The 26,839-nt window shown below is 37.7% G+C and overlaps 1 protein-coding gene across 5 annotated transcripts in view; it reads left to right on the top strand.

The window, feature by feature from the left end:
• Positions 1-26,839, top strand: part of ARAP2 (ArfGAP with RhoGAP domain, ankyrin repeat and PH domain 2) — a 145,553-nt gene that overhangs the window by 39,528 nt on the left and 79,186 nt on the right. For all 5 annotated transcript variants that reach the window (XR_006104250.1, XM_042470279.1, XM_042470280.1 and 2 more), the window contains 8 exons: positions 831-919; positions 4,293-4,646; positions 5,181-5,250; positions 8,587-8,707; positions 15,072-15,250; positions 23,993-24,108; positions 24,475-24,674; positions 26,161-26,246. Coding sequence is in view for 4 of the 5 variants with exons in the window: in XM_042470279.1 (XP_042326213.1) it covers positions 831-919; positions 4,293-4,646; positions 5,181-5,250; positions 8,587-8,707; positions 15,072-15,250; positions 23,993-24,108; positions 24,475-24,674; positions 26,161-26,246 (1,215 nt within the window). In the remaining variant the exon portion in view is untranslated. The remainder of the gene's footprint in view (positions 1-830; positions 920-4,292; positions 4,647-5,180; positions 5,251-8,586; positions 8,708-15,071; positions 15,251-23,992; positions 24,109-24,474; positions 24,675-26,160; positions 26,247-26,839) is intronic.

Here is a 26,839-nt window from a genome sequence, read left to right as displayed (position 1 = left end):
GTTTAGGGAGGGAGTAATTAGAATTGTCTGCCAAAGAACGTTTTTGCCTTATCATACTATAAACCCTAGGAGTCCTTAAGATGCAGCCATGGTAGTTAAAGTTAGAAACATAGTACTGTAATTGTGTGATGTGAAAAGGTTCCACTTCAATTTGAAGTCCCTGGAGGACTTCAGCTGATTGATTTGTCTTCTGAACTGTGCCCCTTGAGATTGCAGTTGGGGAACAGGATCCAACAATGTACTTCCTTTGGCAGAACAACAGAATCCAGAACTACATCTCCCTGCACTCACCCCTCAAAAACTGGCTTGGAAGATCTTGAAAACTCTCAGAGCCATGCTTTGAGTACTGCAAAGAAGAGGGAAGTAGAGGCTACATTGCTATCATCAGCATGATGCTGTTTTAGCCCAGAGGCTCACATGATTAAAATCAATACATTAAAAGGAAGGCTCCCAGAAACACTTTGATCTTCTCCCATAACAGAATATGGTAGGATATTTATTCCATAGGTTAGTCCAAATTTACAAACATAAGCCTTGTTTAGATAGAAGGAGGTGTTCCTTTTGCACTGGTCACCTGTACTCATTAAGTTTCAGAAATTTGTTTTAATTCCATTTAATGGAACAAAAAGTTTACACTGTATAGTACTGTCATAATTAAGAACTCCTGTAGGTAATGTTTTATAAGCAGGATATATATTAGATAATTTGTTTTAAAGATTGGGAAAAGTGGACAGAGATGCAACATCAAAATTGCAAGGTTTTGAAGCCTTCCAGCAGTCCAGAAATGAAATGTTAAAAACTCTTTGTTTTTGGAATCTTTTTTCTCCCAGGAAATCTGTAGCAAAGAAGTTTTAGACATCCAGGAAGAGAAGAGAGATGAAAACAACATCCAAGGGGATAACCTTATGAGCAAAACAAGGTATTGGATTAAAACTCTTTAATGTACATACCTAGCATCGAAAAAGTATGTGGTGTTTTCCAAACTCAGAAACAGATCTTTGTAACTGACAAGTTGCATATTGTTGGAAAATATATTAATTATTATTATAAAAAATAATAGTACTAAATAATTGCCACTAAAGCTAGATTATACCTAATTCTTACCGTATATACTCAACTATAAGTCGATCTCACGTATAAGTCGAGGGCAGGTTTGGGGGTCAAAATTATTAATTTTGATATGACCTGTGGATAAGTCAAGGGTAACACTTAGGGGCATAGAGCAAAGGATCTAAAGGATGAAGAAAAACAAAACAATGTCAAAGAACTTAGAAAATTCCAGCAGTCATAACTCTTTGTGCTTATTCTTAAGGCTGGATGGATGAGAGAGAGGGGGGGGGGGTCAGTGCTTCACATATTATACTCTTGCTTTTCACCAGGGGATGGTTCCTTCTTTTAAATAAGAATTAAGATACAGCACTTACATTGACCCATGAATAAGTCGACCCAGATTTTTTGGGTCAATTTTTGACCTAAATTTCTAGACTTATACTTGAGTATATACAGTATTTCTTTTATAGAATTCCCTTCTATATATAAAAATATATATTTTCCATTCTTTTTACTAGAAACAGAGACCTAATCTTAAATGAACTTGTAAGATTTTGAGATTCTTGCTGGAATTTTCTGTGTTGGATTTGTGAGACTCACTGCAGGACTAAAGCATATCTTTCCTTAGCAATTCCCACATCTATCAGACCTGTGAATATGTTTCACATGCATGAAATCATATATGCATTTTGAAAATGTAAGTGGCTAAAAATGTATGCTGTTGAAGAATATACACAAAAAAGCTAATAAATGGTGAAAATGTATACAAAACAGCATACATTAGGGAAATTGCAAAAATAAAGTATATATTACAGAATACATGTGTGGAAAATGCGTACAAATTTCCACACAGGGAAAAAAAATGTCTTGCAACCTCATATGAACAAAGAGACAGGAATGCAAATGCGATCTGGAGAACTGCAATAGCAAAGAAAAAGAACAGAGTTTTCCCCATTACAAATGGCTTGTGTCAGTTTTTATATAGTGCATGTCCCATTAAAGTAGGTCATACACATACCGATTCTCTGCCATTGTGACCATTATCAGGATTATCAGTTGGGTGCTATAGGTAGACACATGGTGTTCAACTACTTCTAAAATCTAGCTTTGGTCATATGGAAAGACTTTCAAGGGTAAATGTTTCACCTATGGCCAATGTCTCAGATTAGGCCAGTATATGTAGATAAGGGATGCTGTACAGTTCTTTGTAGAAGTCAAGGTTAAGATGCTTGCCAGTTGATGCTAAGGTGACCTTTAGCCCAGGATTAAATAGGCTAGCTATTTTTATCTGGAGGAAAGTTAATTGGACTCTCTCTCTCTCTCTCTCATATGTATGTGACATAAAAACAGTGCTTCTTAACATGAAAGTGTTTCAGTAGGGCTAAGGTCAGAGCTCAGTGGTAGGTCATATGTTTTGTTCTTGTTCTAGTCCTGAGAATCTCAAGTAAAAAAAAAAATGGTTTCAGGAACTTGAAGATCTTCTGCTCCCTACTTCCCATCCTTGAATAGGAGTGGTTCCCCAGCTTTAAATAATTATTTTAAAAATATTTTTATTAAAACACACAGGCAAACAAACACATATATACCAATAAACAGTAGTTTTCTATTTCTAAAAACATATAAGCGAAAAGTACCTATAACTAACTACAAACAAAAATGTAAAGAATATTACACACCGAACAGGGAAACAATGGCTTCCATGAGACCTGACTGTGGCTCTGTAACATTACTTATTTCCCTTTAGTTTATTCAGAAGGTAATATGAAATTATAATAATCTTTAAACCATGCTATCACACTACAGATAAAGGTTCTGTTCTCTAACATATCTTATTATATATATGCAAATATTCAAAAATCCAAAAAATGTTAAATCTGAAATCCAAAGCACTTCTGTTCCCAAGTATTTCAGATAAGGGAAACTCAACTTGCACTTCCATCCTCTTCCTCATTTGGTAGAATGATAGGATTGTAATCTATCTGGAGGGACCCATTTCCTAGCTCTACTCTAGCTCTATTTCCTAGCTCTACTCAAATGTTCAAGCAAGGAGTAGGACTGGTTTTCTATATTAAATTTTTCCTATTTGTATTTTTTAAGTTGTGTGTAGTGAAGCATGGATAAAATGGCCCAAGACGCACATCTTTAATAACGAAACAGTTGGATGAAAATTGTGCAGCAGAAAGGCTGGCTCAGAGAAACTCTGCTAGTTATATATTTCAGATTAATATCTTCCCCACTGCAAAGACTAATATCTTTGGCTGTCTTTTTCCTCACTTCCCTGTATAAAGTGCCAGTCCTCTTGAGCACACTTACAAGGAAGTAATTTCCACTGAGCATAGTGAGACTTGTGTTACAGTAAATATGCTTAGGAACAGCATACTGTAGTAAGTGATTACAAGACAAAAAAGTAGAGAAAAGTAACAGTTTAGTTGACTATGCTCCTTTTCATACTTTAAGAAAAATAGTAGTAGTGGTTAGCATTTATAAAACCCACAATATTTCACATCCATTTTCACAATATATTTTACTCCGGATTAGACAACTCTGGTCCTCAAGATAATATAGCTCCCATAATTCATTGGTTGGTCTGGCTAAAGACAATGGACGCTCTTAAGGCTATAAACATCCAATGGGGCACCATTGCCCATTGCTGCCTTGCTATGAAGGAGGCCCAGCTATAAGCATTTTATTTTTTGTATGTGTGTTGAGGAAGGGTGTGTGTGTGTGTGTGTGTGTGTGTGTGTGAGAGAGAGAGAGAGAGAGAGAGAGAAATAAGTTTTTTCCCTGCCTATCTGCTGTATTCGTGGCACTGATGAGATTGAACCAGGAATATGCTAAAGCAGAGCTAAATAAGAAAAAGAAAAAATGGAAAAGAAAACATATGCACATCTGCACTGTTACAATAGGCACAGTGATGGTAGACACATAATGCCCTTATGCATTGGTCGGGAAGATATTGATGTTGGGTTCTTGTGTATTGCTTTAGCTGTGAGTGCAACAAACATTTCTGAGGTGGAGCTTTCTATTATATTATGGTGGTTTCCACCACCTAGAATTACTATCTTTGAGGCATAAAAATGCATGATGGATTTCAGTTTGTTAAGTAAACTTTTCTGGTTTATGACATACATACAAGATATTTTGCTGTTATATATCAATTGCTTCCAATTATTGCCCTATTATAAAGAGCATGATTGAGCAAGGGAGGGATAGCATTACTTTTCCTGCTTTGTTCTTTTCAGTACTTTCCGTAATCAACCCCAGAAAATCTCTGATGATGTATCACACAGTGAATTGTTGGCGCACGAAGATAAATTTGCCTCACTGAACAGATTTGCTGGTGAATCTGAATTCTCCTCAGTGAAAAGATATACTCAGTATGCACAAAGAGGAAAATATAAGGCGGCATCACAAGGAGAGTTGAAAAGAGGGAATTTGGACCTCATTGCTAAAGAAGAGATGCAATTTCATCAGCATGGTGGCAATGATGAATCCGTTAATAACTCTAGAGACTCAATATCACCCTATGCCTGCTTTTATGGACCAGCAACAAAGAGAGTCAAAGAAGGATGGCTGGATAAACTGTCTCCACAGGGGTATGTTGTAGAAAAGAATACAACATTGGTTAATAGAACTTGTTTAAACTGGACTGGGAAAATATGAGGCCTCCTGCTGTTTAGGGGTTTGGGAAGGACTTATGAGAATGGTAGTCAAAATCTGGAAGACATCTCTCCTCCTATGTAATTCTATAGTATTATATTATGTCTACTCCCTTTTCTCTAGAAGGATTGATGTTGATTTCTCTCTCTTTGTTGCATTTATGCATTGGATTGAAGAGTTAATGGACAGAACAAGTGTAGCAAAAATAATAGACCAACAATATATGTGTTTAAACTTCCACAGTGTTCATTGGGGCCTACTCGCAGGACATCGTGGATAGGATTAAAGCCTTTCTACAGCTTTGTGTATCTCTGAATTTCAGCTGATAGGGTGCTCCTGCACTCATGTCCTGCTAGGAAACTGTAAGAATTGAATACTGGACTAGATAGGCTTTTGGTCTTATCTAACAGGGACTCCTATGTATTTAACCCTAAAATACAAAGAAGGTTTTTTCCCCCTTCCCTTTGCAGAAAGCATGTGTTTCAGAAGCGTTGGGTGAAATTTGACGGTGACAGTATTTCTTATTACAACAATGACAAGGTAAGTTTGCATTAGCTGAGTAACATATACTCAACTACAAATGCCTATTAATATGCGTCTAGGTATTCATACATTTGGGGGTAGAAGGAAGAGAAATACACACTATCTACTCCCACTTTATTGAAGGCCCAAACGAAGCCATTACACAGACATCCCAAAGAGCACCAAAACCTTTATGCTGAAGTTTTGTTTGAAATATTATATCCATTAGTTTGGGTGGTTAGTCACTTAAAATCACAACATTGGAAAGGCATACAATAATAAAAATAAGTACAGGCACACTAAAATATAGTCTCAGTTTGTAGTGTCTTGATCCTCTCCTTTTTTCTTAGGGATAAAAACAATCTCTTCTTTTGGATAAAAGCAACATATGGTAATACCCGAATTAATCCCTTTACAAAGAGATCAGAAAAACTGCCAGCAAATCTACTTTTAGTATGCCCCAAATTGCCACTTTTGGCACAGAAAACATATCTGCTCAAAAAACAGTATTTTTCCACAGATGTTCTTCCGCATGAAATTTGCACACAGAATATGTTCTAATACACCAGGGTGATGTATTCATTTGAGGTATGACTCTGGAGACCAAAGTTTGAATGCCAGGGAAAGCCACTGGGTGATTTTGGGCAAGTCACAGTCTCTTAGTCTCAGAGAAAGACAAAGACAAACCCCCTCTGAAGAAATCTTGCCAAGAAAATCCCATAGTAGGTTTGCCTTGGGGTCATCATAAGTTGGAAAAGGCTTGAAGGTACACAACAAGCTGCTGCTGTGCTCTTCCCTTCCTTGACTTTACAACATGAACAGTGTAATAAATTGCAGCAATTTGGCAGTTCTCTGGCAGAATTTTCATCTACCATTTCAGAACAGTGACCCCACAGTGTTTATTCCTCTGTGCAAAACCTTCATTATTATCGATTTCAGACTTTCCCGCTCTTTCTTTCTTTCTTTCTTTCTCTTTTTTTGATTTACATCCCACCTTTTCCCAGCATAGAACCAAAGGTGGTATATAATTTTTAAAACCACTACTCTTAGTAAAACGTTAAACAATTAAACTAAATTTGTATGTGAAAAATACAAATTAAAAACAAGTCAAAATAGAATCATAAGACATTTAAAACATAATATTCTCTTTGATCAACTTTCTTCAAACTATTTTGTTAGCTGCCTTTGTGTGAATGAACATTAAAATTCTTATTAAATTGGAAACAAAGTGAAACCCTTATCACTTCTTTTTTTAAAAGACTAGTAGAAAGTGTCATTCTATAATACAGTGGGCCCTTGGAATCCACTGTGATTTGGTTCCAGGACCCTCCGTGGATAACAAAATCTGTGGATGCTCAAGTCCCATTAAATACAACAGCATAGCAAAATGGTGTATCTTACATAAAAGGGAAAATCAAGGCTTGCTATTTGGAATTTATACTTTTTTGAGTATTTTCAAGCTGTGGATGCTTGAATCCATGGATAAAAAAATTTGTGGATAAGGAGGTCTGACTGTAGACAAGACACTGTTTTTTAAACAACAACAACAAACAGTTCTATTTATTTGAACTAGATACATTTCTGAACACAAGAGTATTTAGGTGGTAAAGGAGAGACTACAGAACTCTAAACAACATATAACCTATACTGGATATTTCTTGTGAGTGTAATGTAGTTGTAGTACCAGATCTAGTCAGTAGATGCCTGTAGAAACCAGGACATAATTTCAAAAAAGAGAGCTACTGGGGTTTTTGTAATTTGTGTTAGATCAGTGAGATGGAATACACAGGAATGATGCTTCATGTATCTTTCTTTCTGAAAAAGTAAGGAATGTAGGAAAATGTTTGAACATATGCAAGTATGTAAACATGTACATATGTTCACACATTCTCTCTCTCTCTCATACACATCTGCTGTCTGTTTTTGCTGATACAAAATGCTGCTGTCCTCATGCTGCTCAGTCAAGATTGTTTGTACAGCTGCACATTCACCAAAACACAGTCATTTTGATAGCATTTTTTTCATAGCTGTCTTAAGTTTATTATTCTCCTCTGAAGTGTAAATATAAGTATTTCAATTCAGAAGTTTTGAAGCATGTAGGATGGATCTTTGGCGGTGGCAAGGCTCGAGTTAGAGGAAGAGATTGGACTCTGGTGGGAAGTACTGCTTCAATGAATGCATGCCTCCTTGTTTGTGTGAATAGTGAAGAAAAAAGTGAAAAGAGAAGACCTCAAGTCAAGAATAGGGATGGGGGCATTGCCACTGTTTTAATGTTGCACTCTGACTTTTTAAAGGAGTTATGATGGCATTGTGTGGAACCTATTTCAACTTTTCATCATATTAAAACAGGAGTGAGAATTTTGTGGCCCTAGGAGGGTCCCATGTGGCTCCCAGCCTCATTAACTTTCTAAATCCTGAAATCATTTTTCCCTCAAAGACAAAATTTTCATGTTGACACTGTTTTGGAAGGAACTGCCCCAGAACAACAGAAAGCCATCGCCAAAACCATCTGGTTTCTAAAATATCACTTCTAGGAAGATGACAGGGAATGCAACCCATTGAAGGTGGGGGAGCTGTGCACCCCTTGGAAAGTGCCTGTCCTTTTTTAAAACCTTTGATTTTTGTTTACTTTTTCTGTTTAAAATTGGTGGCAGCTTAAGCAGCAGCAGCAACAGCAGCTAAACTTTGGACACCTCCACAGTGTTATCGGTAGTGCCAGCACCAACACCTTTTAAAACATATTTTTGAAAACAAATAACTTTTTTAAAAGGAAGGAAAAAAGCAGGATTCCCTGATACAGTTGTAAGTCACGTATCTCACACCCATATTTCCAGAATCAACCTGTTCTTTCTTGCCTTTTTTCGTGTGTTTCCTATTGGGGAGTCAAACCAAAATGACAAATGACATAAAAAGTGAACAACTGCAGTGTACATGAGAAAACAGTATGCAGATAACATCCAGACACAGACAAATCTGGTCTCAAATGCTTTGAACCATAGGTTGAGCACCAAACGGTTCCTCCGCAATCAAGAATGGATTATAGCTAAAGCCAGGCATATTATTTTGGTATCTGAAGAAGAAAATCTCTCAAGTTACATAAGGGTTGTTGGAAGAAAAATGTAATTATCACATTATAAATACCAAGCAATTATTTACCTTTTCATGACACCCAAAAGCTGTTGAATAAGGGAACTACTTCAGCCAGCCTAATAGTAGGCCTGGCCTGAAGGTATTTTTGTTTCTATGACTGAGTACCATGCTTTCCGTTGACAAGTATTGTATTAAAGGCCTATTTTGCCATGAGCCCTTAGTAACCCTTGCTTTCGTTGGCTCTTTCTGTTGTTTTTGCTGCAGGAGGTATACTCCAAGGGAATAATCCTCCTCTCTGCTATATCTACAGTTAGAAGTCATGGGGACAACAAATTTGAAGTTGTTACTGCACACAGGATATTTGTCTTCCGGGCTGAAAAGGAAGGTAAGTCACATATGTTTTTAGGGGGTGTGGTTGGTTGTACTGTTTGATGATTCCCCCCCCCCCCTTTCCCCCCAGGATTTTATATTGCACAAATTTTATTGGTGGCTTCCACTGCTAGGCATAGATTCAGTGGATGCTATTTCTTGAGAAGCTCTAAAAGCCTTGTTTCCAGTTCAAGGAATAAAATACAACTTGTAATTTTACAACAAAGTCTGAAAAAGAAATCTGTTGGTGAGTTCCCTTAGTAACGTATTCAAGATGAACTCGATGCAACTAATGTTTATTCCTGTACTGATCACAGACCTCAGGAGGTTTTGGCTGTATTGAGTTTTCTGTGCTTAAGGAAAAAATACAGGCAATTTGTCATACAGTTTCCCCCCCAGCCCCTGGGGTAGCTTGTCTTAGTCCTAGAATGCAATGTCAGGATCTCATGTATAGCTATTGTACAGCTGATCTTTGTCTAGAGCTTACAATGTTTCTTAATCTATGGTCCTTAAAAGATTTCCCATAGGCCTGACAGTAGTCTTATTGAAAGCCCTATAGAACAGACAGCCAACAACTGTCAAACTAGAGTAAGAACAAGGACTTTAGAGGCACTGATGAATCAAGTGTTTTTTTTTAATGATTTGCATAATACAGCTATAAGGCGAGAGCTAGATGTCCCATAAAATGTGCTGCTGCCACTGGAAAAACCATTTCCTGATTTCCTCTGTTAATGTATTGATACAGAACAAACAAGGATAGTGGTTAGGACTGGTATTATGGATTGGCATTGCCAGGCATCTGCTGAGACCCATGCCCTGGGAAGGGCTCTGCTACCAGCCCTCTGTTGCTATTATTCCCTGCTGCTGCTGTCTTTTCTTCTGTTGTCTACAAGAGTGTAAGCAGTTATAGGAGTAAAAAGAGGAAATGGCACCTACTTTCTTTGCCCTCCCTCACTAGGCAGTGGTGTAGATAGACCCTGGAAACAGAGGTGAATAAATAGAAGACAGTGGTGAAGAAGTGGCATCTTGTCCAATCTGCAGCCTGTTGTCAGAATAGTGGTGCCAAAATAAGAAATAAATAAACTTGAATAAGTTCAAAGGATAAAACAGAGCTTGTAATTTTATGTTCACAACAAAGTCTGAAAAAGAAATCTGGTGATTTGGTGCCAAGTGATTACATAACATTTTTTAACCTGCCCTTCATCAAACTCAGAGAAGTCTCCAAGTTGTTTAAACTCATTTGTCTTATCCTTGCAATTGTCCTGGGTGGTAGGTTAGGGTGACAGTATGTAGCCAGGCGAAAGACCACTCTGTGGGGAGCAAAGCTGAGTAGGGATTTGAACCAGAGCTTTCCAGTGTTAGCCTGTCCTTTGAACCATTATACAGTGCTGAGTTCTTTGGATGTACTATGTTGACACAACTGTACTGGGAAGCTTAAATAAAGCCACTATGTACGTTTTATACTCCAGCAGTATAAAACGTACATAGAGGATTAAATACTGAAGCTCTTTTGATTTCTGTGGAACTTTATGTTACTGATTTACAGAAGGAATGGAGAATTTGTGTTCTTCCAGGTTTTGTTGAACTGAAACTCTCAGCTTCAACCAGTTGTGCCAATCATGCCAATGAGAGGGGATCATGGAGATTGCACTTCAACAATATTTGGAGGGCCACATATTTCTCATCCCTGATCATTAGTGTGAGTCTGCTATGTTCTGCAAGTGGCAGCCAATAAAATGGGGACCTATACGATTTAGTGATATCACATAATTTGTATTTATGTATCTCCTTGTGTTTCTCTCCTTTCTGGAAGAAAAATTAAGGTGGGTAAAAAAGGAAAATACATTCAGAACTGTCACTGAAAGCTAATCAAAACTGTAATACAGTGGGCCCCTGTTATCTACTGGGGTTTGGTTCCAGGACCCCTCGTGGATTACAAAATCCGTGGATGCTTAAGTCATACAATAGGTTTTGCGGGAGGGGGGGGCTGAGAGTTTATCAGTTTTCTGAACTTCTGGATTACAGTGGGGGGCAGGGGGGGGGGGGGGGGAATCAGTAGTGTTCACAAATATTTTAATGAAATGGTATAAAGTGGAGTTTCTGTGGACTTTCTTTAGCTGTTACTAGCACCACTTAAAAGCTGTGGTTTCATCCATCTGCTCTAAGTTACTGTTCAGTGTAATACTGACAAAAAACAATGCTAGGTTGAGGGCATGAGTGTGAAGAAAATTTGATTTAGGCTTTCTTTGTGATATATAGGAGTCTATAGTAAACACGAACATGCACATGCTTACATGCACACATACCCGAGAGAGAGAGAGAGAGTATATATTGTCATTTTTGTTTGTTTCCAGATATGTTAGCAAAATTTTGAACACAGAAAAGGAGCACAGGATGTTTGCTCTTCTGTTCATTTTTATTAACCTTTTGGACTGTGTGATGCAGAATCAATAAGAAAGATGATTGTGTACAGCTTGAATTATTATGTATGGCAGATGGGAAAAATCAACTAGCCAGGGAATATTGACAGGGGAGCCTGCTATGAAACATTTCAGCTGTTCACATCTATAGAATTTTACTGTCACTGGTGAAGTTCATAGGATTCTAGGGGTCCCATTTGCCCTTGAAATAATTTGCATGCAAACACATTAAGAGAAATTGGACTGAAGACTTCTCATTATGGAACTGTAATGTCTAAAGATTCTTAGGAATGCTTTCTATTGCGTTGTTAAGTCAGACTTGTAACAGATAAGTCAATGGTGAGCAAGACCACATGCTATGTGTAATGCATATGTAGTACTTAGATACTGCATTCAAAGGTAACATAAAACCACCTCTCTTCTCAGTTCCCTTAGATCTGTGGGTGATGCTCTGCTTTGGATCTTTCCTTTTATGGAGGTGAGGACATTGTGCCTTCTCTGTCATGATACCCACATTATTGAATGCCTCCTCAGAGAGGTTGCCTAGCCCTTTGTAGTCATAATCTTCTTCTGCCAAGTAGAGGGAATTTTTATTCAGAAGGCATTTCTTCCTTGTTGACTGCATGCATGTTAAATTGCTGCTCTGCTTTTGTTTAAATAGTTCTTGTTCAGAGTTTTACTTTCTCATTAAGATATTTCTGTCATTTTATGGGTTTTTGTTTGTTTGTTTTATATACTGTAGGTACCCACAGTGACTTCACTTGTATTACTTGCTCTATGCCTTACTGTTTTTTTAAAAGAGCAAACTTTTCTCATTCCTTTAGAAGCCAGTGGATTTAGAGTTAACTTTGTTATTGCATAGACAAGACTTAGCTAGTTCATTTTAAAAAAAATATATATATCTTTTTATTAGTATTACTTCAAACATAAAATAAAAATATAAGGAACAGGACTCTTACAGAGTATTCATAGTTAGTTGCTGCATTCATTTCCTTTTGACTTCCATTAGTAATATTCTACTGTATAGATTTCTTTCTGTTGTCTTAACTTTCCCATTTTCAAATTATGATAATGCCCTTTTTAGCTATTTCGCATCTAAATTGTTCTATTACAAAAAATATCTTTGTTCATCTAAGTTTTTTCAATAAATATATAGCGAACCATTTTCTGAACCTCTCCTCTGCATCAGTATTGCTTTTGTTTTAGCTTTCTGTCAATTCACCCCTTTTTTCCCTATTACAATGGTGAATTCTCATTAGCCATCATTGTTCTAATGAATTCCTGATTTTTTGACTATCTCTTTCTACATTTTACTTGTATATGTTAGTTATTTTAATATCTTAACAATTCCTTCCTTATCCTCCATATCTCTTCCCAGTAGTGTAAGATTGGGGACCATTCTCTTTCAAATCTCTCCATTAATTATTGTTAATCATATTCTGTCCGTTTCTCTTAGTTCATTTATTTTTACTATCCAGTTCTTCACTTAGTTCTTCACTTTTCCAGGGGAGTGACCTGTGGTTACAGAAGTCTTTCCATTAATGCACATATCATGAGAAATAAAAGAATTGTGAACATTTAAAACAGGAAGACAAATGCAATTCAGTAGACATCATTGAAAGCTGGTGTGAACAGACTCATGACTGGAAAGTAGTAATTGAGGGCATAACTTATTAAAAGGAATGGATCAAACAGGAGGAATAGCATTATATATGTATAGCAGAAATGGAGAATAAGTTATCCCCCAAACCCACTTGTATTACTCCTAAAGCCATATATACTGTATACAATTTAAAAAATGATGCAATTTTCACCAAAAAACCCCCAATAGCCCAAAGTGCATTGAAAAGACACAAAATATCCTCCCGCACCCCACCCCCTAATATGCAGTATAGCAACCAAAATTACAACCATAAGTTACATTATACAGTTTCCCTCCATCTCCACAGATTCTTCATCCACAGAGTCAAACATCCATGGCTTGAAAATATTCAAAAGATACATAAATTTCCAAAAGAAAACCTTGATTTTTCTATTTTAGGGAAGTGACACCATTTTACTATCCATTGTATTTAATAGGACTTGAACATCCATGAGAGGTCCTAGAACCAAATCCCAGCAGATTTCATGGCCCGCTGTACTCCTTCTGGTTGCCATTTTGGCTGATACAAGAAGTATTGTGTGTGGGAGGCAGAATAAATAGATTGGTGTGGCCTATGGTTGGGATCAGGAAGGAATTCCTTGCCCTCCACAAGTTGCCAACAACTGATGTAATGGATGTGTATGCCTATGAGGAGATGCATGTTTAGGAGAATGGAAGGTAGGCTGTTTGGATAAAAATTATAGGAGAAGGGAGAAGCTGCTATGATCCTCATAGCCAGGTGGAAGACTTGGCTGATGCCTTCCTAAAACAGACTACAAAACATTCAAAAAGGAGAAATGTAGATGACTTCCAGACTCTGATATCTCTTACAAGTCAAATTGTGCCAAGAATGGAAGGACTCGCAAATGCCTTTCTAGCTATGCTAACAATTTGATTTTACAAATGATGTGTGAAGTGACCAGGTGTGTGTGTATGTGATTACCTACAATCTCATCCTAGCCAACAAGAAAAAAAAAGTTCATTAGGGTAAAAGGAATGGGATATATAGGTGGGGTACACCACCCAAAAAGGGCAGTCTGCCCACACCTTGTTTTGCTGCATGAGGAAGCTGCAGCGGACAAACCGCATGGCTTACTCGCGCAGCAAAAAGAACCTGCAAAAATCAGGTTCTTTTTGTTGCACGATTGTGACGCTGCAGTGCACCAATGGCGCACTCACTATGTCACAATGGCGTTGCGACGTGCGGACGCTAAGAATCCGTTGCGTCAGGGGGTGAGGGTTGTCTGGAAGTACCGCCCCTCGCACGTAATGACGGCACCTTGTGGCACCCATCTGTAGAGCACCCATAGATAGGAGTGATCAGATCCTCTTGTGCAGAAAGCAAAGCCAAACATAGTTAGATACATCATCTGAACTTTACAAAAACTGATTTGAATAAACTTAAGAAAACAGTGGGCAAGAACCTATGATTGGAGATTTTCAAAGAGAAGGGAGTTCATGATGGATAGGAATTTCTTAAACGTGAGATATTCAAGGCACAGCTGCAAAAATTCTGATCAGAAAGAAAAGAGAGGTTCTGAAGAAACCAGGCTGAATGCATAAGGAGCTGAAATGTACAGTATAAGAAACTGTAAAAATGGAAGGGGCAAATCATGAAAGAACCATACAAACAATATTTCTAGAGAGAAGGTCAAGAGGCCTAGAGCTCAGACCTGCAAGAGAGGTTAAAGATAATAATAATAAAAAGATTGGGGCTATGTTTTGAATAAGATGAAGTGATATGTCTGCAGTGTGGAGAAAATGGTGTCATGCTAATGGGTGATGGATAGAATTGCTCAATACCTACTTTGCCTTCATGAAGAACTGTGCTCACCCTGTTAAAAATAGAATAAATGATGTAGTGAGGGTACTGCAGCTGAAATGATTTAAGGACATCTACAGTTGTTTTAAACAAATGCAGGTTTCTAGAGACAGATTAAATGTATCCAAGAATACCAAAGGAGTTTCCAGATACAATCTCAAAGGTTCTATAATGTTTGAGCTTGGAGAACATTCTTGGTTAACAGGAGGGCAAAATATTGTTCCCATCATCAAAAAGGTGATTAAAAAAATAGGACCCAATAGGAAATAGGTCCTTTTGGAATCAAATTTCAAAAGGCAGCAAGAGCAAATCAGGATTTGATTCAACCTACAAGTGGGAATGACCCCTATGATTTCCAATAGAATGCAAGGCTCAGAACAGTAATAATGAAACTGAAAATCATGGGAAAAACCCTACTAATATTCAGCATGAACATCTCATTAATACACTATGTGTACATTTGCTATCTTGTAACACTTTTGTTTCTTTTCCTGAGATGAGAGAAACGACTGGATCAGTACAATACTTGGTGCTTTACGGTCACAACCTGACATTTCTCGAGCGCAAACCACTGTCTCTCCTGATAAAAGTGGATATCTGGAACTGAAAGGTTACAAAAGTAAAATCTTTACCTTGTTGCAAGGAAACAATGTATGGATCTGCAAAAATGATCAGGTAATAATAATGTTACTTATGGGAAGACTCGATTTGGGGAACAGGGCTTTGCAGTTGAATAAGCAGCTTGTAATTCATGAAAGCTCAAGCTGAAAGAAATCCATTAGTCTTAAAGTTGAAATAATACGGTTTTAGGTTTTTTGTTGTTGTTTTTTGTTATATTAAAATGTTGCATTCAGCTGTAGATTTTAATCTGGTGGCCTTGGGTAAACATGTTTCATTATATGTGGGCCATTATAAGAATGTATAAACCATGTGGACTGATGAGGCAAGTTATTTATTTAGAATATTTATACCCCTCTCTTCAGTCACAAAGGCTCACTGAGCAGTTTACAGATTGTTAATTTGACAGTTTCCTACCCTCAGTTTTACAATCTAACCAAGACATGGCACATAAGGAAAAGGGAATGGGACAGAGGATTAACTCCAGCAGATGCTGCCTCTTCTTCTCTCCCTCTTTGACTTGGGACTTTCATCTGCTTTTGGGCTTAGGCACAATGGAACTGTGCCTGCTTCTTCTTTCCCTCTGTGGTCATGGCAGTTGGGATGGATGGAGACCATTCATCTGCTTCTGGGCTTAGACGTGATGGTTGTATTTAAAGGCAATGGACACATTAGATAGTGTGTGCTATAGAAGATGAGACATAGCTCTGTGGTTGAGCACATGCGTATGAGGTTCAAGCCCCACCAGTTCCAGCAGAAATTTTATCTGCACCTTTCTAATTTGCACTTCCCAATTCACTCTGCAAACCAGAAAACAGTTACTTTGCTTTTCACACTTCTGTGAATTTTCTGATGCAGTTCTCCAAAAACAAAACAAAACAAAACAAGTATACCCAAATGTGTATTGTAAGGGATTTTGGCCTGAATCCAACATCATTCTGGTTGATACTTTCAAGCATACCAGAATGTTTTTTTTTTTGCTTCCTTTCTCTCTATAGCCCTCCATGCCATCCCCAAACATAGAGTTTCTAAACAACACGAAAACATAAACAGATTAGTTCATCTGTAATCCCCAGTTGTAAAGATAGTATACAGAGATACTGGAAAATACTTCTCCTTGAGACCTTGGAGAAATAGTGCAGCTATTACTCAAAAGTGCAATTGCTGGTTGCAGAAACCAACATTCTCACTTTTGTTTAAAGCAGCTTCACATAGAAATAAAAAGCATCTTCTTACTTTTCCTCATCCTATCCCCATGCGTCTGAACACAGTGACACCCATGTTTGCAATAACAAAAAAATCAATTTTGTACAAAAATAAACTTTACATATTCTTCAGATGGAAACAATTACTAAAAATGTGCAATATGTCTCAAAATCTTCTCCTTTGAGAGGACAACCTTTGAATTTTTTGTCTATTTGTGCAAGAATGAAATAAACAACATTTTGCCCCTAGCATCATACCACCATTTAGAGGTATGTAGATGAGCAATTGCTGTATGTACTTTTAAACATTACTATCTCTCTATTAGAGCCATATGAACATTTTCTCATATGAGGTAAACATTATCATTCTAAACCTGTCCTGAGCATGTCTGATTACATGTTTTCCCTGTTAGGCTTGAAAAGGTTATATTTACAGTTTCCTGTTGGTGAAAAGAAAGTGCCAATTTGCTTTTTCAAACTTGCTGGTTATAACTCTTTTCTGATTTTTATTCAGTAGTTTCTTCACTTTATGGTCATGGTTGTATTTTCCCCCCTTAAAATCATCTTTATGATCATTGGTTGGATTTTTCTTTTAACCACCTCCATCTAAGTAAACCACCACCACCACATGCATTTTTTGAGAAGGCAGGTTGGATTTTGTAGCCTGTAAAAAAATGTATATGCACACAGTGAATCTATACTGTATGGTCTTGCCATGTAAGGTTCAATTTGTACCAAGGATTTCTACTACAAATAGTGCTCAAAACAGACAATATGCTATAAGAACAAATTGAAAATCAATGAAAAATACATCAATAAGGTTAGGGTTAGTAAGGTTAAGAAATAAGTAGCACCCAGCATTTAAAGCCTGCTTCAGTTAACAGTTTACAAGCTGAAGCTTGTCTGAATCAAGTGCACCCACTAACAGTGGATTCTAAAATAGGAGCCGAACTGTTGACTATCTTGCAAACTTCAAGTGGTAAGAATGCCAGCTAAGCCCATTTCATTTCCAGGATGTAACACAACACAATGTTGAAAAGTCAAAGGATATGTGTGGATATTTCAGTAGGACATTATAACAAAAGTAGCAATATTGAAAACTTCTAGGTAATTTGCTGGGCAGGATGGAAAAGAGGGCAGTGTTTCTGAGGGCCCGGTCCTCTTCAGAGGGAGGCGTTAAATTGTCCATGTACCCTTCTGTCTGTCTCCAGACTTTGATTGTTTTTGTTTTTACTTGTTCATATGTGGGAAAGAGGGTAGGTTGATGTTTGACTAACCAATGTTGATGGTTAGCGATTACCATCTTCAAAAACATGACACATGAAGTTACCTTTCTGAAACAACTGCCTGCACCAATAGTGGATGGTAAAATAGGAAGAATGACATTAAAAAAAAATGAGATTTGAACCAGAGATTGGAATTCATGTTGGGGGATGTGTCCCCCCCCCAAAAAAAAAATGCCTACAAAAAATGAGGAAAAACATATCCCTCCTAAAAAAAATAATTAACAGATTCTTTTTCTTTTTTTTACTGAGTCTTCATATTTCTTGGTAACTTTCTGGGATAGGAAACTTCCTTGGTAACTTTTTTTTCAGAGCTGGTGGGAATTGCAGGAGCTCTGTGGAAACTATTTTGGGTTGGATTGGGGCTACTGCCCTTGGATTCTATCCTTGGTCATAAGGAGAGGAATGGAGGGAGGTAAATAAACGAAAGGAATGACTGAATGGAGCTGACACTTCAGCTAAATTAATAAAGACTTTCTCCAAAAAAATCCACAAGAGCTTCAGGGAGTTTATTTCTTATTTCCCAAACCTGCCCTAAGATATCATGTTCAAAAGGCATGACTGAAGTAGTTTATGGTACAATTTCTTTTGCACAGTTAGTCTTGAAGGTAACTACAAAATCCTTTTGTATACTGTTCTTCTAAACACTTAGTATAAATGCCTTATGGTTTGAATGCCATGGGAGGGGATGGAATTACCCTTTTTATAGGCTGTTGATTCTGTTATCTTTTCATTATTGCTGGCTTGTTAAGCAAATGGCAGTCAGTGATATTGACTCTTCCGGCATATGAATATAAAAGAATGGAGGTGGGGACCTAATGTGAGCACAATTGCTAGAGTCCATTATCCACCAGAGTGTGAAGTTCTGAATAAGCTTCATTTAATTGTTATGTATTCGGCTCTTGTATTCAAAAAAGTCCAGTGTGGGCTGGGACTGCACTCTCATTGTTCAAGGGGATATTCTGTGATTATTCTATCCTTTTTACCTGTTTTGTATGTTATCTAGTTGAGCTATTGTTATTACCTTCAGATCCTTGGTTGTGTGAGGTTTCTTGAGATGTTTGTAAGATGACTTGATCTGTGAGCTGTCAGGCGTACGTCTTGATTTTCAAATCTGTTTCTTGCTTGCAACATACACCTAGCATTCAGCAACCTTGTGTGCTTGGAACCTGGGAACAACAAAGCAAGATCTCTTGTAGTATCGATAATAACACTCTGTTATTTAGAGCTTAATATAGCTACAGTAGTACTTTTCTGTACATTTTGTTACAAGTTAACACACATTCTTTTCCTCTGTTGTTTCCATAGTTAAAGATTAGGCAGAAACTATACTCTTCAGAACACTGTTTATCTAAATCTTAACGAGTAACAGGTTTATTGATATGACATTTGGAACAGATGAGCTTCCTCTTGGATTTCAACTCCCATCAGGCCTAGCAGCACATACAGTGGTAGTATGGTAGGAATTGTTGTTCAACAATACTGGGAGGGCAACATGTTGTACATCAGTGTAACAGTTAATATTTAAGGCCTACAGTGTCTTGCTGAAGTAGTCACATGCACACCCTTTGACTTTCTCATACATTGTTTTGTTACACCCTGGAATAGAAATGGGGTTAATTGATATTGGAACCTGATGTACACAAGATATTTAGCACTTAGAGAGCAAAAAAGTATTTTTATTATGTCATAAAACAAATTGGCATTTGTTGGCACCATAATGATTTCCATACCAAAAATACTTGTTTTTAAAATCACTTTCTCAGTTTCTGTGTCACTTAAACATTTCAGTTTCTACCTTAGATAATCCCCCTCCCCATCCTTCTAATTCTCAGATAAGAGACATCCAACTTTAATATTCTTGGGGAACAGCTGTAGTCTCCAGATAAGATTAAAACTGACATTGCCACACTGACTAACCAGTCTCATAGCTACTCAGGTTAATATCACAATGACTCTCATCCTGCAATTATACACAGTCACAATCATATGAAAACAACAATATTAAACAAATATTCAGTTGGCCCTATGGTGAAATAAAGTAGATAGTGAGGGAGGCATAGCACTAAATATTTACATGTGCATTTACATGACTCCCACAACCTCTTACTATTGATCATGTTGGGTGGAGCTACTGGGAGTAGTGACTTAAAACATCTGGATGGCCCCTACTGATTTACATATTATATATACAATCTAATGATGGCAATGTATTATATCTCTTATAGTATGAAATATCACCCCAAATCTGATATTTTAATTTGTCTATTACATTTATACTCTGACTTTTCATTGGTATTCCTAAAGTTGCTAACAAAATTAAAGTGGTCTGAAGCAGTTACACAAGAATCTTACAATCTTCGTATGATTGTGATTGTATATAAGTGCAAGGTGAGAGCCATTGTGGTGTAGTGATTTGAGCATTGGACTACAACTATGGAGATTAGGGTTTGATTCAGCCAGGGAAACCCACTGGGTGACCTTAGATGAGTCAAACACTCTCAGCCCCAGAAAACCTTGTGATTGATTCATAGAATCATAGAATTGTAGAGTTGGAAGAGACCACAATGGCCATCTAGTCCAACCCCCTGCCATGCAGGAAATCACAATCAAAGCATCCCTGACATATGGCCATCCAGCCTCTGTTTAAAGACCTCCAAGGAAGGGTTAGAGTTCCAGTAAGTTGGAAATGATTTGAAGATACACAACCACCACAACAAGAATTTCAGGGTAGCTTTTCCCTGTCATTGGATCCCTGTCAACCATGGACCTTGGAAATATACTTTAATTTAAAAAAAAAACTTTTTTGCATAAAATTACCATCAGGTTATGTGGCATTTTGCTGCCAAAGACAAGGCCAAGGTGGTTTCTTTTCCCACATTGCTCATACAGAAACTGACAGGAATAGCAGCTGAATCTGAATTCAGTGCTATTGATGGGATAGCACTTTTTTTTTAACCCCACCTGAAGACACACAAAATTGCTGTTGTCTCCACGTCTGCCCTTCACCATGTGTTAAATGGAGCAGTTGCTTCACTACATGAGGCTACATTTGAGGATGAATTCCTCTGAAAATTAGAAAGCTTCTAGGGCTCTCCAACTAATTTATTGAGTGTTCTTATATCTTTCTCTTTTTCTCTATCTTGGCTTGTACATGTGATATAAACCATCACCAGTGGCCCAGATTACAGTCTGATATCCTGACAACTTTCTTCATACTTTATAGTTTGTCCAGGTATATATATTATTTCTGTTTACTTTGCCTCCGAACATATACATCATTGCTATATAATGTGCTCCCAAGCCCAAACTGACAGTTGATTATAGTGCCCATTCCACACCCATACAAGTGATAGGAATGGATTAATAAGTCACCATGACGTCTCCAGAGAAATTGTTGTGTCTGTAGCTGAGGAGATACATCAGGTAGAAATCCATTGACTGAAGAAAAATGTGGAGTAGTTGAAGGCAAAGAAAGAAAATTATTAGAATCATAAAAGTGGGTGAGGACTAGCAACACAAACAAGAGAATGGAAGAATGAGTAATCCAAAGTAATAAACTGGGGTAGTAACAAGTGGAATGAAATGGGAAATTTACATATTTATTTATTCTGTAAAACATTGTATTGTATAATAATAGTTGAGACCGAGAAATCAAGAATTTGAATTAGGACTCTTACAGTCTGATGCTGAGTCTTAGAACCTTTTCACATTGCCAACTGGGTAGAGGCACTAGAATTCTCTGGCTAAGAATTCTAAATGCTTGTCCCTAAACTGTAGATCCCAGGATTCCTGAGGATGCATGTTAAATTGGAATGATAATGTTGCAATTGTATGGTATGAAAGGCTCCCCTGGTCTACTCAACTTCCCAGAATACTGTGTGCTTAATTCTTTAAATACTACCAGACTATATTACCAATGTATAAGGAAGTAAATAAATGAGTGATTATAAATCAAATAACTATATCCACCATGAGTTTCACATATAGCACAAGCCCTCTTAGATGGCTAGACTTGGCATCCAGAAAACCTTACCAGATCTGAGGGCAGCAGTCTAATTCTAGGAAAGAGAACAGACAATGTAGGAAGAATGGTCACTAGAGTATAGGAGGGGACCTCCTTCCTGGCTGGATCAAGGATGTCCATCTGCCCTAGCAAGCATAGCTAATGATAAGGGACAGTGGCAGTCCAAAAACATCTGGAGAGGTATAAGGTGCTTGAATGAGGCATGAGTATATTTGCTGGCAGGAGGCGAAAAGCAGTGAAGAGAGGTGCAAATCAGAATATGTAATTGAACAGGATGTATGATGAGATGCTATGCTTTAGGACAGCCTTTTCCAATCTACAGTTGCCAGATGGGTTGGACTTTTGCTATCTCCAGGCCATGATTTCACACTTGACAAAATTGGTTTGTGCAAGCCAGGGAGTTAGAGCGCACCCTCCGTTATGGGATTTCCTGAGTCTCCAGCATCATTTCTTTGTTGTTAGAAGGCAGGGAGGGATCCTGGCCAAAGAAGGTGATTGTGATCACCTGGGACAGGGCCATTCTCCATTAATCTCTTTGTCTAAAGCATTCCCACCAGTCACCTGACCATTTGCTTCTACTCTAGATCATTCTTTCCTCCTGGAAAACCATTAAGCAAGAATCTAATCCTTTCAGGCCTTGGTTTCTGCCCCCAAGACAAGGTTCTGAGTATATATACAGGTAGTAAAACACCTGTTCTAGTTTATAAGCAGGCAAGCACTCTGTCAGTTTGACTAGACTAGGCTCCTCTATACGTCGGCTACCCCCCTTGCTGCAGCGACTATTGAGTCTTCTCCGTTTCAGACCCCCATCAATTGGAATCAAGATCCAAGGTCGATAATGTATCTCCGTTAGCAAGGCCTCAAACTATTCCACTTTTCCCACTTTTGCTTCCTCGTTTTTGTATGTGTTGCATCTGTGCATTCTGGTTATTCCACTAATAAAAATAAAAATTAAACCTCTGGAGTTTTGTGTGATTCAGACCTGATTTAGATGAGCTGGTCCCTAACACTGCTGTTGCCCCAGCCAGAATATTGTTTCATTTGAGCTATTATTAAAATTCCTCAATAAATGTATTTGTGGCTGCTTTCTCATGACCCTAGCATTTTGGGTAACAAGGAAAAGAGGAATACTGCATGCTGGATGGATAGATTCAATCAGGGAAGCCACAGCAATGACTCTGCAGGAGCTGAGCAACATGGTTCGAGGATAGAGGAACTTGGGGGAGGGGGTTCTCATTCATAGGGTTACCATATGTTGAAGTTGACTTGGGGGCAATTAAAACAAACAAATCCCCACAACTTTGAAACAACAAAAATTAGCACTTTTGAAGGAGCCAATGTGTTCCTAGGATTCATTGTTGACCGCCTCCATGGTATTCTTTGTCAATCCCACCATGAATTTTAAGAATAAAATTTTAAACATTAATGTTAAAAATAACACTGATTTAATTCAAACTTAGTTCAGCAAAGCAATCAATTTCAGTTATTAATCTTAAATCTCCCAATTTGTAGTATCAACACAAATAAGTTTATTTTTAGATCCAATGTCCCAGTTTTAAAAACCTCATAAAGCTACAAACTGCAGGTTTCTATAGGATTCTACCAGGGTAGAATCAAAGTGCTATAACTGTATAGTGTGAAAGAGATGCTCGTGTCAGCAGCAGAATGATTTCTTCTGCACTATTGCACTACTCTTTCCCTGAATTTCTACAGATATGTATCATGAGGAGACTATATATGGAAGACACTCTTTTCTCACAATACATGTGTCTGTGTTGCAAGTGTAAGATTTAAGATCATTTAAGCCTGTTACACTTGACTTTGAGGAACTTGATCAGCATTTATCTGTGTACATAGTTTAAGAGCATGATCTGGGAGGTGGAAAGTTCAAATCTCACTTAGTCATGAATTTACTGCCTCTCCTTGAGCCAATTTATCTTTCTCCTGGCTTTAGCTTGAGCCTCATGTTTATAATAATTATACTAAGACCTATGTTGCTGGTTGTAAGAATTGCTGACACAATATATTTTGTGAAGTGCTTTAAACTCTCAGGAAAAATGCTAGTGAAATGCATTTTATTAAAATCACTGTTGATTGATCTTGAAGGACATTAACATTGTAATTCACAAAATGCTTGCATTAAATATTCTTCCATGCAAACATCACATAATTACTTTCATGCTACCTTCAGTAGATAACCGCTGTTTGAAAATGATCATTTTCGTCTTTTAAAAAAGAGGTTTATGTCATTTTTGTATATGCACTCTTTTCCTCCTCCCTCCAGGATTTTAAGAACGGATATGGTATCACTATAATCCCTATGAATGTGGCTAATGTGAGACAGATAGACCGAACAACAAAACAGTCGTTTGAAATAATTACACCTTACCGAAGCTTTAGGTAAGAACTTTGAGCATTAGTTTTAAAATATAGTACAGAAATAAATAATTTGGTGAGACTGTTTTGAAGCATATTGAAAACAGCTACCTGAAGTAAAGGCCAGTTTTGTATAATCTCCGATATCCAATGTGGAGCCACATGTTCCCCACTGCTGGTGTTACTGTACTGGCTTTTGATTGGGTTCTTTTTCAGGCCTGTTGGAAGTTTCCTGACTGTCCTGATAGTAAGCTGTCAGTTTGCATGGGTTACATTCTGGAGGTTATTTGTATAGAATTTTAAAATTAAAAATAAACATCCGACCAATAGCCCTATCTTGATTGGATTTAAAATAAAGACATTTTATTTGATTCTATCAATGGCTTTCAGCTTTACCACAGAGTCTGAAAAAGAAAAGCAGGAGTGGATTGAAGTGTTGCAGCAATCCATAGCAGAAACTCTCTCGGACTATGAAGTGGCTGAGAAGATCTGGTTCAATGAATCAAATAGGACCTGCGCGGATTGTAAAGCCCCTGATCCCGACTGGGCATCCATCAATCTCTGTGTTGTCATTTGTAAGAAGTGTGCAGGTAATTATTAAGAAGCTCTTAAGGGTTCTGCCAAAGAGCATCTTTGCCTTAAATGGCATGGCATAATACAGGCATAGTTATGTCTACCATATATAGTCGACTGTAAGTTGACCTCATGTATACGTCGACGGCAGGTTTGGGGGCCAAAATTAGGGATTTTGCCATGACTTGTGGATAAGCCAAGGGTAAAATTTGGAGGTTCCTTCAGTGTGTGTATATGTGCACATCACAAAAGAGACTCTGAGGAGTTTTGCTTCATCCTTTCAGCTTTCGTTTAGTCCTTCACTCTGTTTCTTTAAAAACAATTAATCCCGTATGGAGAAATCAGAAAGAGCTGCTATCACATTTGGGCATAGACTTCAAGACGAGTATATATGGTCATTTACTCTAGTCTGGCTTTTTAAAATTCTATTGTTAGTCACAACAAATCCTAGCATGTTTTTTTTCCTTCCAGACTATGCATCTCATAGAGGATACATGGGAATCATTTGGCTCTCCAGATGTGGTTGGCCTGCAGCCCTAGCCACCATAGGAAATGTTTAGGAATGCTGGGCCATTCTGGAGGGTTCCAAGATTTTTAGTCCTACTGTACTCCATGCATTCAGGAGGTGGAGAACTTCTCTCTGCCTGCATCTGTGCTTGCATTGTAGTTGTAAAAAAAGAAATAATTGGCTATCTCTAACTCTTTGAAGCATCTTGTCCCTGTTTTCTCCTGCTGTCTCTATAACTAAGTGCCAGAATACTGTTTCATTTCATCTGCACACCAGTTCCATATGAGAAGGGCATAAATATAAAAACAACATATTTTGGGTTCCTGGAGGCTATAACTCTTTTTGGACAGCAAATCCATGCATGAGGTGGGACATGTACCATGGCTGCCTATGCCCAAGTTTGTTGTCTATATTATAAGGTATGAAAGATCTTGCCCGTGTACAGCTGTAAGTGCTAGAGGCTCTTCAGATTTTGTAATGCAGACATTTTATGTTTCGGAGCCCAGGGGGCTGCACCTGCTGATTTTGGAAAACTCCAGTGGGCTGAACTCATGGTGTTTTGACTACCATTTTGAGGTCTAGAAATAATTGAAGGGGAATATCTTGCTGTTTTTGGATGAGAGGCTCCTTAAAAGAATATATTAGGCTATTTTAAAGCATCTAAGAGCATTTTTGCCTCTAAACCAGGCTTTCTTTCAGCCAAAAACTTTAGGAGGGTGAAATCTGGGTATTGGGTGCTAGTGAGTCCCAGGGCAGAATGTATGGAGCCTGGAGATTCTAATGACTGCATGGAGGTTGGCCATGCATAGTCCTGCTTTTCCACCTCTCTGCACTCATTCATCAGCATTTAAAAGGGGCTCTTGTATATTCTACTATTTCTATTTCTTGCCCATTCACTTGCTATTAGTCTCTATTAAAGTTATTGTTTCCTTTCATTTCCTTTGGAAATAAAGAAATACATACAAATTATGCTTCATCTTGATATTTTGATTCAGGGCAGCACAGATCATTAGGGCCCAGAGATTCAAAGGTCCGGAGTCTCAAAATGGATGCAAGCATTTGGAGCAATGAACTCATTGAGGTAGGAAACAGTGGTATGAAATAAGAGTATGATGCATGAATGCTTCTCAGTGAAAGATGCAAACATTTGGCTTTGTAGTTTCATGGAACTTAATGGCACTCGGGAGGGATTTCTTTAGCAATATGGAAGTTGCTTATCATTTTTTGAAAATTTCTTTTATATTAGGTCAAGATTTTGCAAAATGGGAAACTTGCTTATTAAATATGTTATTCTCCTGTCTAAATAAAATATTTCATCTTTCTTATAAGATGGAATGAGCTTCATGCATTAACTATACTTAACAGTTTTCTTGATTTAAACAAATAACATGGTGTCAGAAATGATCATCTCTTCAATGGCAAGCAGTTAGAACTTGGTTACAAGTGCATGTGTATACACAATAGTGACCTTTTATTTCTGTGTCACCTTTTCTAAGTTCCAGAATGTTGCTGTGCTAAAATATCTGACCTGTAAAACAGATATGGTGATAATGCAGCCTTCTACCTGGACTCCCATGAGTCCTAGCCATTTTATCCAACAATAAGGAATGTGGCAAAGTGTATTTCATCAGCATCAGGAGGGCTACATTATTCTCATCCTTGCTCTTAGGTATA

This window comes from Sceloporus undulatus, chromosome 5 (assembly GCF_019175285.1).
Source record: "Sceloporus undulatus isolate JIND9_A2432 ecotype Alabama chromosome 5, SceUnd_v1.1, whole genome shotgun sequence".
Taxonomy (NCBI): Eukaryota; Metazoa; Chordata; class Lepidosauria; order Squamata; family Phrynosomatidae; genus Sceloporus; species Sceloporus undulatus.
This window is presented reverse-complemented; position numbering and strand designations above follow the sequence as displayed.